Here is a 14,966-nt window from a genome sequence, read left to right on the forward strand (position 1 = left end):
ATATTTAATGGTCCTCCCATAGAAAGATTGCTTGCTTTCCTTGCCTCCTCCGGTCATTTTCAGGTTGCGGGACACTGGTGCAGCGACACGTCAGCTTATTAATCTTTGTCTTCCTACATATGTTTAACAAAACGTTCAACATTTTCATAATGCAGCTGCTTGTGTATTAACAGGACCCCTTTGAGAAACATTGTACGACTGGTGTTGGTGACCTTCACTGACTGCCAGTCCAAAAAGGCACAAGCATACACAACCTTAGCTTTGCTCACAGATATTTTCTAAGGAGGTGGCTCACCATTTTTAGTTCTCAGTTGTGACAGTGCAGCAGTCAAACAGACCTTCTGCTAAGATTATACATAGAATAGGTACACCCCTTTGAACCATGGTCTTTCTTCAATGACCCTCTTTTAGCCACTGGCTTGAAAGTTTGTCAATCACATGTTTGGTCAGTCCAGCGAAGAATTCATCTCTCACCTAATGCAATTGTCGGCTTGAACGTATCCTTCTGCTTCCACCCAAGTGTTTGAATTAAGCTGCTATGCAACCATAGTCTTTTCGGTCTACTCCTGGTAGCTCCCTCTTCTGTGTATTGCTCTAATGTGCCAACACTACCTGGTCAAGACATTACACCCGAACCTTTTCCGACCAATTCTTATTCAACACTAAGCTTCCCTGTACTAAGTTTTCACAGTATGCCACCTTTCTGATTCTCTCTACATGCGATCACAACACTTACGGAAACAGGATGGAAGGTAGGGTTTTAAGTGGTAACAATTGGGACCATCGAGATTCATCCCTTTAACCACCAGGACTGCCCATATGGTGCTCCAATTTTGGAAAGTCTTTAGCAAACACTACCTCACAATGCATTAACAACCACAACCAAGCTTCCTCTTCTAAGTGTTTACTTTGTTTGCCTTCAACAATGCACAGCACTCCACTGGTTAGCGCTATAGGAATACTGTATTCATACAAATATCTCCATAAAACCACAAAACAATCTTGATTTCCAAAGTAAGGGAAAACTTCTCTGTTCTGCATAAACTGTTTGTACTCCAACAAGCTCAGTGCTAAGGGGGCAGGCAAGGATATACAGTGTGCTTTAAAAGACCCTTTAACAAGACAGACCAGAGTGACTGAGTATGAGGGACACTGATGGGTGGTACACTCCTTTAAAGGCTAGGCCTGCAAAATACCGAGGAAGAGGCAAGACTGGAATTTACTAAATACAAGACCTTTAGTTTCCGAAATATCAGATTAAAATTCCCAATCTGAAAATCAATGTGAAGTTTCTCATTTCATGAATATTGCACCAGTAGTGGACCCGCCTGCTATTTACAGAACTACAAATCAGTGCACAAATGCTCTGGTAAATTAGGTTAAAATGTAAGAAAAAAAAATAGAAAAAAAACACTTTATATCAATCAGTTCATTTTTTCCAAAGCTATTTATCTACAAAAGAGGAAACCTCTCCCTAAAATGTCAATCAAGTATTGTATCATGAAAAAACAAGTACGTCGAACATTACAAACAAACAGTGTTAAAACAAGCCTGTGTGGCTAACATACCAGGACCAAAATGCACACAAAGCAAGATGTTACACATTTTCTATCACAATGCACCTTCCAAAAACTAATAGGAGTGTGTGTGTGAAATACTGTGGAATCTACCACAAAGCTAACCACACGTTGTTCCAACCTCAATGGTGAAATGAGAAGAGAGACAGAAGACCCTGGCAACGGTTTTTGAACGAAAGGGGAATGATTACACATGCTTGCACTTCCTCATAGCACAATCGTCTTGGGTTATGGAATTAAACTTAATCCCCTGACCACCCCCACTCATACCAAGCAGGTCCACTCAGGATAACAACATGCTATACACAACACCTTGCTCCATCTATGCTTTTATAGTAAAGTTCTCCCGGCCTTCAAGCACCCACCCTATCCCTACCTTCGGTCCTTGTTCAAATTAATTGCTGCACTTCCCAGTTGGGATAGCTCATCTCGCAGATGGATTCCCACATCATCTGGCAATAAAGAAGAATGCATCATTTGATGAGGTCACACACCAGCTGAGAGATCCAGGCTGAAGCTGAGTAATCTTTTACATGCTCCAGAAATTGAGGTGTCGACCATTGGGGAAGAAATGAGTTGTGGGAATGAAACATGAAAAAAATAATATATACCATATGGTGGTTAAACAACAAAGAAAGCAATGTACTGGACAAATAAAAATATTCTAGTGGGACCTTTTGCAGTCAATATAGAAAGTAACGCTGCGTAAAAAATACGCTATAGAATGCAAAGTGTATTAAATCACCCCAATTGTAGATAGCGCTCCCAGGAGCCTCCACTTCCGAGCGGCACATCATCTTAGGCAGTGTGTGGCAGAGAATAGCCCAGAGTGCACAACTAACACAAAACAAGGCTCCTCGCTCCAAAGCAAATAGGATTAGCACACACGTAACTATGAACACGACCTAATTGGGGTGTTACTCTCGTGACTCATATTTGCCTATGATTTGAATGACATGGATTATTTATATTTGCGATACATCAATTAAAATATTGATTACGTTTAACATCATGAATTTATTTTGAAACCACACTGCAATGCTTCTACCAGGCAGAACTTCATAAGAGTTTGACCTTGCCCTGCAGAAGTCCATCTTTTAACTAAACGTTTAAGCTGTCTACACTGAAAATATGTGACATTCTTTAAAAAAAAAATTTTTTTAAAATGCACACCATACCGAGGTGTAGAAGACAAGTGTGGCTTTATCAGCACCTATTGCAGTGCTCATCAGAGCTTATTGGCCTTATGTCCCAGTAACTATTAACATGACCCCATTGGGGTGTTACTCTCGCAGCTCATATTTACCTCTGAGCATAATGACGTGGATTAATTATGTTTACGATATATCAGTCAGAATATTACGTTTAGCACTGTGATTTAATTTTGAAACTGCACTGAGAAGCTCCTACCAGGCTGAACTTCGTGTGTGTTTGACCTTGCCCTCAAAAAGTCCATCTTATGGTTGAAACGTGTTGACTGTCTTCAATAAAAATATGTGACATTCTTTCAAAAACAAAAAAAAGAAAATAAAGACAAGAATCACATCTTTGTTCTTGGATTATTGTTGAGGTGCATCTCTACGCATTATTTTGTACCTTGCTACCTACCCTTGGTTTTAGCCACTTTGGTAGCAGGTGGTTGTACTGTGTGCACACACTGGTATATATTTATGCTTTAAGACCTTTTGGAACAACAGGTTAGGTCCAGTCTTTGTGGTCTGTTGCTTTAGCTCTATTGACATTAGAAGATAAATCCATCCCACACCAAAAGTTGCCAGTGTCTACTGAGTAACGAATGAATAATGCAAATATCAACGTCCAATATGTATCTTTGTATTAAGTCAATAAAGCAGTTGTGCAAATGCTTCACAAAATGGCTTTAATGGCAAGCACAAAAGAAAGAACTGCCAAAAAGCTGCAGCTGTCTCCAATAAATAATATGATAGCTATGCATTCAGGGGGCAATTCAATTTTGAGCTAGCTTATGTAAAAAGCAGTTATAATAATAATAATAATAATCTTTATTTGGATATAAAAAAAAATATCCTTAAAAGCACGTCTCAATGACTCACACAACTATACACATTATTGAATGACAATTACAATAGAATACAGTCGGATTAAAAGAACGAACTTGTCAATAACAACAATTATGATAAAATACGATCGGTTAGGACAGTTTTAAAAAAAGTTTAGAAATAAAGTGCGTTTAGGTTTGTACAGTTAGATATGGGAGGGGGGCGTTAGCTGGTCCTTCCAGCTTATGCATAAAGTTATGGTATGCATGCCGTATGTAAGTTGTGAGGCCTATATTTAACCCCTACTGTGTTCATGACGGAGCCGCTCCGTCATGAGCCTTGGTTGAGCTGTGCTCATGACGGAGCGGTTCCGTCATGGCCCGCTCGGCGCGCCTGCGCGGCGCGTTCTATTGAGCGGGCATGTTCGTGACTGAACCGCTCCGTCACGAGCACAGCTCAACCGCGGCTCGTGACGGACCGCGGCTCGTGACGGAACGGCTCCGTCACGAGCATGCGAGCGCTGCTCGACCCCCCGCCCCCTTAGCGCTGCGGCGGAATTCCCGCCGCAGCGAAGGGGTTAAATCTGTATTTTCAGGGCTCAAAGCTGCAATAATTGCCTGTTGTTGGAATAAACTGAATTTGTATTTTATTATTTGTATAGCACCCATGACTTCTAGCATCGAAGCCTCTGCTAATTCCAAATTAGAAAAGAATCTGCATACACTGCCCAAGATCCTGATGGTGTTACGTAGGATAGGCCAGACAAAAACAAAAGCCTTTTTTGGCCTTTGGCAAAATTGGATAAGGTTTGCCAGGACTAGATGCCAAGGTGGGCTAGGTTCCAAAATTAGCATATAATTACCAATAACATTCTGAACTCTTAGCCAGAGCCACAAAGTCTGTACATGTAACTTACTCTTGTGGCACTTTGAATTTATGCCTGCCCACATTTGGGAACAGGAACAAGGAAGGTTTAAAAAAATTGGGGAAAGAAGTTCTCCATCAAGTTGCATTAAAATGATGTAAACGTTAAGTGTGAGTAAGCTGAAATAATGAGTTATTTACTTTAAAGAGTGAAAATCTCCAACCTGCATCTAAGTAAGCCCAAGTGGACTGCACTAGTAAGTCACGTGTATTTTTTGCGACAAGCACCCTCAGGATTTACAAAAAATCTATATTAGCAGTGGCTTCAGACATGGCCAAAGCAAGGTTGAATATGAAGGGCGTGTAATAACAAAAAGAGGAAAACCAGCCAGGGCGAGCTGCAGAAGCTACTGTAATGCACTTAGAAAGGTATACATTTACCACCAGAGCACTCCAAAGCCTTTTAGAAGGTCTGCAAAATGAAAGCAGGTCAGTTTGTTGTACACGACTCAAGCGTCCAACTTCGTGTGCACATTGGAAGACAGCCACGAGGGACCTTGAAAAGCCTAGAATTTGTCTCCCAAAGGTAAGGGTTGTGTTCCGAGGCGAGTACAGCACTTAGAAAGGTACACCCCAGGCATTACCTGACGAAACAAAAGCAGTGTAAGACCTGCATGAAATTACCGCAAGAAATGGAAATACTCCAAGAGCAAGTTGCACGTAGGGCAGTGCACTTCGACTGGCGCCCCAAAAATGAGCAAACCTGCGTGAACATCTAAAGAGGATGAACGCAAACCTACTTCTTTCCCCGACCTCTAACGGCTGGAAAGGAATACGTGTTCATGGGTTGTAACCCCCTGAAAACCTGATTTATGTAAACACATGTCTTTGTGTACACTAACAATTAAAACAGCTGTTGATGGAGGACGTACACAGCAGATGTAATCGCTTGCCTAACGGGTCAACTAAGTTCTAACTCACCCCCATGGAGCGTTCTCTCGACTTCCGGAATGCAAATTAGTGATCTGCGGTGCGGCCGGCTGAGCTGGCCCACCGGCTTAGATTTACCAATATTTGTTTACTAATAAGAATGTGTAGCTGGGCAGAACGGGTTCCAAGTGTTTAGGGGCCGCAAGGGCGGTACATCCCTTGCCCAACGCCATGAGCACGCCATAAAGAAAAGGAGCCGGCGAGGAGCGCTCAAGGGCGTCTCTGCGAGGACGCCCCTTTGTTTTGTTTCTGATCGGGCATTTCTCCCAGGCCTACTGCCAGGAAAGGGCGTTTTCTTGCGCGATAAACTTTAGCTCAGGGAGAGCTGCTGCAGGGATGCGGGGCGGAGGACGCAGCCTCGGCAGCGGGGGCCGAGGCCGCCGGGGGTGGGGGCCCCAAGGAGGGGGTGCATGAGCTCACAGGCGCGGAGTGATTAATGCTCCGTTTGGCACCACGTCCAGAGGCGCCGGGATTTATAACGGGTCTCGCTTCCAAGGAGGAACAAGAGGGGTCGAGGTAATGAACCCTCCGTCCGAAGCAAGGAGGGGGAGGGAGCCGAGGGGCGGGGGCCAGGGACGGGCCAAGCACAACACAATGGGGGAAAGGGAGGAGATGGAAGAAACCTTTCTTCCAAATACAAGAGAGGTGGAGACCCCTGGAAATCACTTTCCGCCCATGAGATAGACTGCGAGAAGTAAACACATCACGATGACCTTCTCTTGCTTGGCACAGTTACAAAAATAAAACCAAGTGTGTGGTGGTTATTTAAAACTAGGGAATAGAACGGACAAGAACTGCCGGTATTTATTTATTTTTTGAGAAGGGAAAATGAAGGTCGGGATAATTACATTTTCAACGATAAATGTTTTCCTTCTTTCTAAGAGATTACAAGAAACTCGGCGTTGTATTCAACCACGGGACAAAGCACACCCACGCAAACTGCGTGCACCTACGACAGGGGAGCGGAAGCCATACCACAATACAAAGTGCGTGCTTAATAATATTCAGTCAGACTGACACGTGCTTTCACCTCACGCACAGGGATCGGATGCTTAGGTTCACCCCAGCGAACCCCAGGCTTTCGGGTTATTTTCAGTTGCCCAATAAGAGGCTGCCTGAAGGAAAGGACGGGCAGAGCTGGACCGCCAACCCTCCTCCCCCTCACAGCTGTCCAGCAAGGGCCGGAAAGACAGGGAAAGAAACGAATGACCCTCCTCCTGCAAGGAGATTCAGACGGCGCCCAGCGGCGGAGAAACTACTATACACACACACAGACCCCGTAGCGACGATCAGGACATTGTTATCACCAGACTACCGCTGAAGTGCAGGGACCTGACGCAGCCCAGGCATCCCCGCGGGCTGCCCGCGAGGCATCTACGGGGGTTCCTCGGTCCAGTCGCCTGCTGTAAACACTATCACATGGGGGTCTTCTAGCCAAGCTCCTGCTACAACAGGGGGTTCTTCTATCCGGGCTCCGGCAGTATACACTATCTTAGGAGGTTCTTGTACCCAGGCCCCGGATGCACACCCTATCACAGGGGGTTCTCGTCTCCAGCCTCCCGATGCAGACATTATCACAGGGGGTTCACCTCCCCACCCCAGGCACTCAACAAATTCCTCTCACATGGATCGTGCAGCTTACACCATAGCTAGGAGGTTTCTCTAGGCAAGGTCCAGCTGCAGGGACCGTATCAATGGTGTTCTTCTCACCAGGCTCCTAAGGGCAGACACGGAAGCATGGGGGGGGGGGGGGGGGGGTTGTACTTTTACAAGGCTAAGGCTCCTGTTGCATTACTGTTCCTCAATGGGTTCATCTGACCAGAATCCTGCTGCAGACACTCGAAGGGAATCCCGCTCTCCAGGCTCCTGCTGCAGACTCTCACAGGGAATCCCCCTCTCCAGGCTCCTGATGCAGACACTCACAATGAATCCCCCTCTCCAGGCTCCTGCTGCAGACACTCACAGGGAATCCCCCTATCCAGGCTCCTGCTGCAGACACTCACAGGGAATCCCCCTCTCCAGGCTCCTGCTGCAGACACTCACAGGGAACCCCGCTCTCCAGGCTCCTGCTGCAGACACTCACAGGGAATCCCCCTCTCCAGGCTCCTGCTGCAGACACTCACAGGGAATCCCCCTCTCCAGGCTCCTGCTGCAGACACTCACAATGAATCCCCCTCTCCAGGCTCCTGCTGCAGACACTCACAGGGAATCCCCCTCTCCAGGATCCTGCTGCAGACACTCAAAGGGAACCCCGCTCTCCAGGCTCCTGCTGCAGACACTCAAAGGGAACCCCGCTCTCCAGGCTCCTGCTGCAGACACTCACAGGGAATCCCCCTCTCCAGGCTCCTGCTGCAGACACTCACAGGGAATCCCCCTCTCCAGGCTCCTGCTGCAGACACTCAAAGGGAACGCCGCTCTCCAGGCTCCTGCTGCAGACACTCACAGGGAATCCCCCTCTCAAGGCTCCTGCTGCAGACACTCACAGGGAATCCCCCTCTCCAGGCTCCTGCTGCAGACACTCACAGGGAATCCCCCTCTCCGGGCTCCTGCTGCAGACACTCACCTGGAATTCCTCTCTCCAGGCCCCTGTTGCAGACATTCATAGGGAATTCCTCTCTTCAGTCCCCTGTTGCAGACACTCAGGGAATTCCTCTCTCCAGGCCCCTGTTGCAGACATTCATAGGGAATTCCTCTCTCCAGGCTCCTACTGTAGACACTCACATGGGATTCCCCTCTCCAGGCTCCGGCTGCAGACACTCACAAGGAATCCCCCTCTCTAGGCTCCTGCTGCAGACACTGTCATGGAATCCCCCTCTCCAGGCTCCTGCTGCAGACATTCACAGGGAATCCCCCTCTCCAGGCACCTGCTGCAGACACTCACAGGGAATCCCCCTCTCCAGGCGCCTGCTGCAGACACTCACAGGGAATCCCCCTCTCCAGGCGCCTGCTGCAGACACTCACAGGGAATTCTTCTCTCCAGGCCCCTGTTGCAGATACTCAGGGAATTCCTCTCTCCAGGCCCCTGTTTCAGACACTCATAGGGAATTCCTCTCTCCAGGCTCCTACTTAAGACACTCACATGGAATTCCTCTCTCCAGGCACTCGCATAGAATTCTTCTCTCCACGCTGCAGCTGCAGACACTCACATGGTATTCCACTCTCCAGGCTGCAACTGCAGACACTCATACGAAATCCCCCACTTCAGGCTTCTGCTGCAGACACTAACATGGAATTCCAATCTCCACATGGGGTTCCGCTCTCCAGGCTCCTGCCGCAGACACTCACAGGCAATTCCCCCTCCAGGCTCCTGTTGCAGACACTCACATGGAATTCCTCTCTCCGGGCTCCAGCTGCAGGCACTCCTAGGAAATACCCCCCTCCAGGCTCCTGTTGCAGACACTCATAGGAAATACCCATCTCTAGGCTCATGCCGCAGACACTCACAGGCAATTCCCCCCTCCAGGCTCCTGTTGCAGACACTCACATTGAATTCCCCTCTCCTGGCTCCTGCTGCAGACATTATCACAGGGAATTCCTCTCCAGGATTCCTGCTGCAGACTCCCCTCCAGGGTCCTGCTGCAGACACCGTCACTGGAGATTCCCCTCTCCAGGCTCCAGCTGCAGACACTATCACCAGAGATTACTTTCACCAGGCCCATGCTTCTGACCCTGTGTCCCAGGAGTTCCTCTGCCAAGCCCAGGCTGCAGACACTGTATCACAGGGTATCTCGCACCGGGGCTCCGGTTATAGACACTGAAGGTCGTTGAAGAGGAGGACTGTCTTTCCACAGTCTCCTGCTTCAGACCCCTCACATGGGGATCCGGCTCATGGTGCACACACTAGCTCAGTGGGTTGCTTTTCGCAGCCTTCTGCTGCGAACACTCACATTGGGTTCCCTTGCACCATGCTCCTACCTCAGACGCTTGAGCACAGCGGGCTCCCGGGTATCTTCCGAACTGGGCTTAAAACTCAATCTCCGTTATTCCCACCAGACTGGCTGCAGCCACTGCCAAATTCTCCCTTCAGTGGTTTCTTCAAAGACACTATGTATCACAAGGCAGGGCATGATTTCCACCAAACATCTTTTTGGAGACAACGTAGCACCAACGGATATCCTTTAAGCCTGCTCCAGCAGCAGACACGTCTCATTGCATTGTGTACACAACATACCAAACCTGGCACTAACTTCAACCACATGGTAAGTCACCCTGGTGAAGGGCAGCGTAGGACGCTGCGTCCTTCGCCCACTCCCTCCCACGAGTCAGAGGCTGCGCCGGGATTTATTTACATCTGGGCCCACCACGTTCATGTAGGCAGAGATCAACAACGAGCAGCCAAACGACGGGTACTGTGCACATTCACATTTAGCATCCTAAGGTGCATTACTGCACCAGGAAGTTGGATGCTGGGAGCTGCCCTGCCCCCTCACCAACGCACTGGACAATGGGAAGTGTAAAGCACGAGGGGCTGCCACAGGAGTGCCCAGGACGCAGACAGAGATCCGGACGCCCTTGCACGCACCACCCTCGAGGCACCATGCACACCCCTCCGTGCTGCTCACCCACCTTGCGTCGCTGCTGTGGCGGGCTGCCGCTCCCCCCTCTGCAGGCTCTTGGTCACCGCCTTCCACACGTTGCACCCCAGCAGGCAGAGGAGTAGCGTCGCCGCGGTCCTGCTCATGTCCTCGGCCCGGGTGCGGCGCTGCTACGGCGGATCGGAGCAGGCGCGGAGGGCAGCGCCGCAGCCGCACAGCATCAGCGGCTGGCGTCCGGCCCCGCCGCAGCGCTGCGTGCTCCCGCCGGCCGCAGCACCATGCCGCCGGGGCTCCAGGGGTGGTCGTGCTGCCGGCAGCCCCCGCTCTCCCGGGCTCTAGCACGCTGCCTGGACTCCCCGCAGTCGGACCCGCATCCCTCGCGCCGCTGCTCCCACTGCCCTTTCTTTCCCTCCCGGACAGCGGTGGAGCAGCGCCTCTGCCGCTTTAACTCCTGCGAGCCCGGGGCGCAGAGCCGCGGGAGCGGGGCGCCACCTGGCGGTGCGTGGGAGCAGCGCACGCTCCCCCTCGGCTGCTCTGCTATTGTGTTGTTGCTGCGGTAGGGTGACTGCAGGGTCACGCACGCGGCGCACCCCCGCCCAGCCTTTCAAACTTGAATAGGGGGCACACTTGGGACAGGGAATGTAGCGGGGGCACGCCCCACTGACAAGCACTCAACGGAGTGCATTCTGGGGGTACAGAATAAATGGAAACACGCAGTTTAGGTAGCAGTGTCTTGACAGCCTATTTGATACATTGTGTGTTTGCCCAGTGTTAAAAAAAGAAAACACAACGGGGTCGGGAAGTACTCAATTCTAACATGTTTAATGCCAACATAGCAAGCAGAACTGCAAATAACCGGAATACAATTGTCGTTTCAAATAAGCAGAGCTCTTGCTCGAAAGGGCATAATACTAAACTACATCTCTCAATACAAGTCTGTGGAACCTAATCACATGACAGAAACATTCATATTTCAGCGAAAAACGTATCTAATGAGCAATTAGAAGGATTTTCTCCTGGAGTAAGCATAATACATCATTGAGGAGAAGAGATAATTCCTGAATACAAGAAAGAGTTCATTATTCTCTTAAATTCCTGCTTCTAGCTGACAACACTGAAAACGAGGTTACGCTTTGCAGAAATATGCAATTGTACCACAAGATGGCTTCTGGGCCTACGAGACCAAGAAACGTAACAAGCATTTACAATGCAATGGTTTTGCCTTTGACAATGTTAGAGCTATTGGCATTGTACATGTTAAAATTTTCATCTATGTTTTTTTTGAGTAAACGGATAAATATATGGTGTTGTTTAGTAGTAAATAGCTTTATTTTTCGCAAATGTGAGACTTATTGCATCAGCACTTATACACACACACACAGGTATATGTACACAGAGCTATACATACACAAGAGAGAGAGAGCTAGAGTGAGGAAGACAGAGAGAGAGGGAGGGAGCTAGAGGGAGTAGACAGAGAAAGAAGGAGCTAGAGAGAGTAAGACAGAGAGAGAAGGAGACAGAGGGAGCTAGAGGGAGTAAAACAGAGAGAGAGGGAGCTAGACAGAGAGAGGGAGCTAGAGGGAGTAAGACAGAGAGAGAAGGAGCTAGGGGGAGCTAGATCGAGTAAGACAGAGAGAGGAGCTAGAGGGATTAAGATGGAGAGAGAAGGAGCTAGAGGGAGTAAGACACAGAGAGAGGGAGCTAGACGGAGCAAGACACAGAGAGAGGGACCAAGGGAGAGAGAGGGAGCTAGAGGGAGCAAGACAGAGAGAGGAGCTAGAGGGATTAAGACGGAGAGAGAAGGAGCTAGAGGGAGTAAGACACAGAGAGAGGGAGCTAGACAGAGCAAGACACAGAGAGAGGGAGCTAGACGGAGCAAGACACAGAGAGAGGGAGCTAGAAAGAGAAAGACAGAGAGGGAGCAAGAGGGAGTAAGAGAGAGGGAGCTCGAGGGAGTAAGACATATAGAGAGGGAGCTATAGAGAGTAAGACAGAGAAAGGGAGCTAGAGAGAGCAAGACAGAGAGAGAGGGAGCAAGAGGGAGTAACAAAGCTAGAGAGAGAGAGAGCTAGAGTGAGAAAGACAGAGAGAGAGGGAGCTAGAGGAAATTCGTTAAAACAGAATTGCGGCTATTGATAAGTGGGAAAATTCCCGTTCCAGTTATGTACAAGCATACAACCAGCAGTATGTACATGCAACATAAACTGTTCAAAAAGTTAATAAAACGCAAAATTTTGGCACGGCCTAAGGAAAAGAACATTGAATCCAATGGCTATTCCACTTGTGTCAGCATACAGAAGTACTGCTAAAGAACACCCAGACAGATTATGTAAGTATCATCAATTGAACATTGAATCAAATGCCTACTCCACTTATGTCAGCATACAGCAGTACTGCTAAAGAACACCCTGAATGATTATGTACATATCATCAATTATGTAACTCCAGCTGCAACACTACACAACGATCTTGGTGTGCCCTTTCAGCAGCAAGGCATTATTACACACAAAGACTGGTCAGCGCTCGATTTTCTACACAAAACCCCTATGGTCTCCCATCCGCTCAGTGCCCTGGATGACCCTGCTTCGCTTCAGTTAAAAAACTCGCCCGTACACTGATGCAGTCTACGCTTCGTGCGGCCGATTATCGAACCGCTGCAGGGCCACCGCCTGCCCCGCACAATACCTTGTGTCCCGCTAGTGGCCCTGTTTAGCACCGATGCAGCCCACGCTTCCTGCGGCCGATTTCGAACCGCTGCAGAGCCCCCCACCTGCCCCGCACAATACCTCGTGTCCCGCTGGCGTCCCTGTGTAGCTCTGCGCCTGGAAGCCTCCGTTTAAAAGCCTCCTGATAGGATCCAAACTGCTCCGCAACGAAAGCCGAACACCGCCCTTGCTCGCGCCCAAACTGCTCCGTGCCTCTCCTCCACAGCGTCGCGATGTCGTCCTCGAAAATACTCCGCAACGTGAACACCGAACTTGGTCGCGCCCAAACTGCTTCGTGCGAACTTTGCGCCCATTACAAAATCTTCTGCATATACTCTCCGACCGCCTCCAAGACGAACGGAACCACGCCCAGGGAAAAAAGCGCGGGAACGCCCCCGAATCTGGTCCGGCCTTGACGGACATATCCGGCTCCCAATGGCTAGCCTCCATTTATGGAGCTAGCCAATGGGAGCCGGGGGCGGGTCATCGATCTCACATAAGACTCATAAGGTTTTTTAGCGCATGCGCACTACGTGCGCACTTGCAGGCAAAACCTAAAAAGTTAATGAAATCTTCAGATCAATAGGAAGCAACATCCATTTTTGATTAGAAAATATGTGGGTAAACTCAGTAATACCACCCTGTTTACCTTTGAATTTTTCCGCGTCATTTGAGAGCTAGCTATTCTGTTTGATGCCTGATGGAGCTACCTGGTTTAACTATAGGGGAGAAAGGTCAGGGATTCCCTCCTTGGACGACACCTACCCAGTCGGTCTTTAGCCAGACTTCCTTTCGTCTCTTCCAGCTTCTTCCCTCTATTTATTATCTCTACTTCTCACCTCTCTCAATGTATTGAGACTGAACTTTTCTGTCTGATGCCTGCTGGAGCTACCTGGTTTAGCTATAGGGGAGATGAGCCGTGGACTCCCTCCTTGGTCGTCACCTACCCAGTCGGCCTTCAGACAGTTTTCATTTAGTCTCTCCTTGTTGTCGCTTCCCCTACCCTCAATTTCTCACCTTCCCTGTCCCCACATTTCTACGCTCTATTTATTTTTCCATCCATGTTCCTTTAAATTGTCTCTTATTGAGACCTAGCTATTAGGCCAAAGCCCAATGGAGCTACATGATAGCTATAGAGGAGATGGGTTTTGGGACTACCCCTCAACCGTCGTCTACCCAACCGGTCTTTGGGCAGACTTTCCTTCGTCTTTCTGCCGTATCTCCCTCCCATCCTGTTTTTCTGCGAACCTCTTCCCTCGACACCTGTGAAGAAACTACTTTGTCTGATGCATGATGGAGCTACCTGGTTTAGCTATAGGGGAGACGGACCGTGGATTCCCTCCTTGGTCGTCACCTACCCAGTCGGTCTTTAGACAGACTTCCTCTCGTCTCTACAGTTGTCTCTTCCCTTATCCTCACTTTCTCACCTCACCTACCCCCCACTTCTTTTCTCTCTCCTTTCTCTCCTCTCCTAACGTATTGCTGACTGTTCGTTGTAAGGTATAATTGTTGATCTTTTTCTGTTATACTGTTAAACCACATTGTTGCACTTCCTTTCGTCCCTCCTGCTGTCTCCTCCCGCATCCTCCCTCTTTTTATGTCTCTCCTTCTCCCTTCTCTCAATGTATTGAGACTGAACCTTTTTTTGTCTGATGCTTGATGGAGCTACCTGGTTTAGCCATATGTGCGATGGGCCGTGGATTCTCTCCTTGGTCTTCACCTTACCCTGTCGGTCCTTAGCCAGATCTCTTTTCGTCTCTCCATATTGTCTCTTCCCCTATCCTCCCTTTCTCACCTCCCCTGCCCCCTCCACTACCTCTCTCTCTCCTTTCTCCCCTCTCTAATTGTATTGCCTATTCTTTTTTTTTTGGGGGGGGGGGATTTATTGTGTAATTGTTGAACTTTTTCTGTTACATTGTTGATTCTCATGTAAAGCGCTCTGATACCTCCGGGTCTAGCCAGCGCTATATAAAACTCTTTAAATAAAAATAAATAAAATACATATAAATAAATAAATAAAATAAATAAATAAGTACCTAAGAATGTATGATGCTATTTTCATACCGGTTTTAATGGATTTGAGGAAAAAATCTCTTCTTTCACATGTTAAGGAAACAGGATGCAGAAACATACTAGCTTGAATTAACAAGTGCTTCAGTAAAGGTTTAATGATGCAATAGTATGCGTCATGAAATGTATGTAGTTTGTAACAACGATGGTGAGATAGGCACCTCATTTTAAGGTTTTAACATCCAATGATGGTTGTGATTAATGGCA

General features: G+C 48.4%; 1 protein-coding gene across 1 annotated transcript in view; it reads right to left on the reverse strand.

Annotated features, from left to right (window-relative positions):
• The window catches only part of FAM171A1 (family with sequence similarity 171 member A1), a 300,197-nt gene extending 289,781 nt beyond the window's left edge, over positions 1 to 10,416 (reverse strand). The window contains exon 1 of the mRNA XM_086941817.1: positions 10,016 to 10,416. Coding sequence (XP_086797943.1) covers positions 10,016 to 10,130 — 115 coding nt within the window. The 5' untranslated portion in view covers positions 10,131 to 10,416. The remainder of the gene's footprint in view (positions 1 to 10,015) is intronic.
• Positions 10,417 to 14,966: the final 4,550 nt, after the last annotated feature.

This window comes from Lissotriton vulgaris, chromosome 10 (genome assembly GCF_964263255.1).
Source record: "Lissotriton vulgaris chromosome 10, aLisVul1.2, whole genome shotgun sequence".
NCBI lineage: Eukaryota > Metazoa > Chordata > Amphibia > Caudata > Salamandridae > Lissotriton > Lissotriton vulgaris.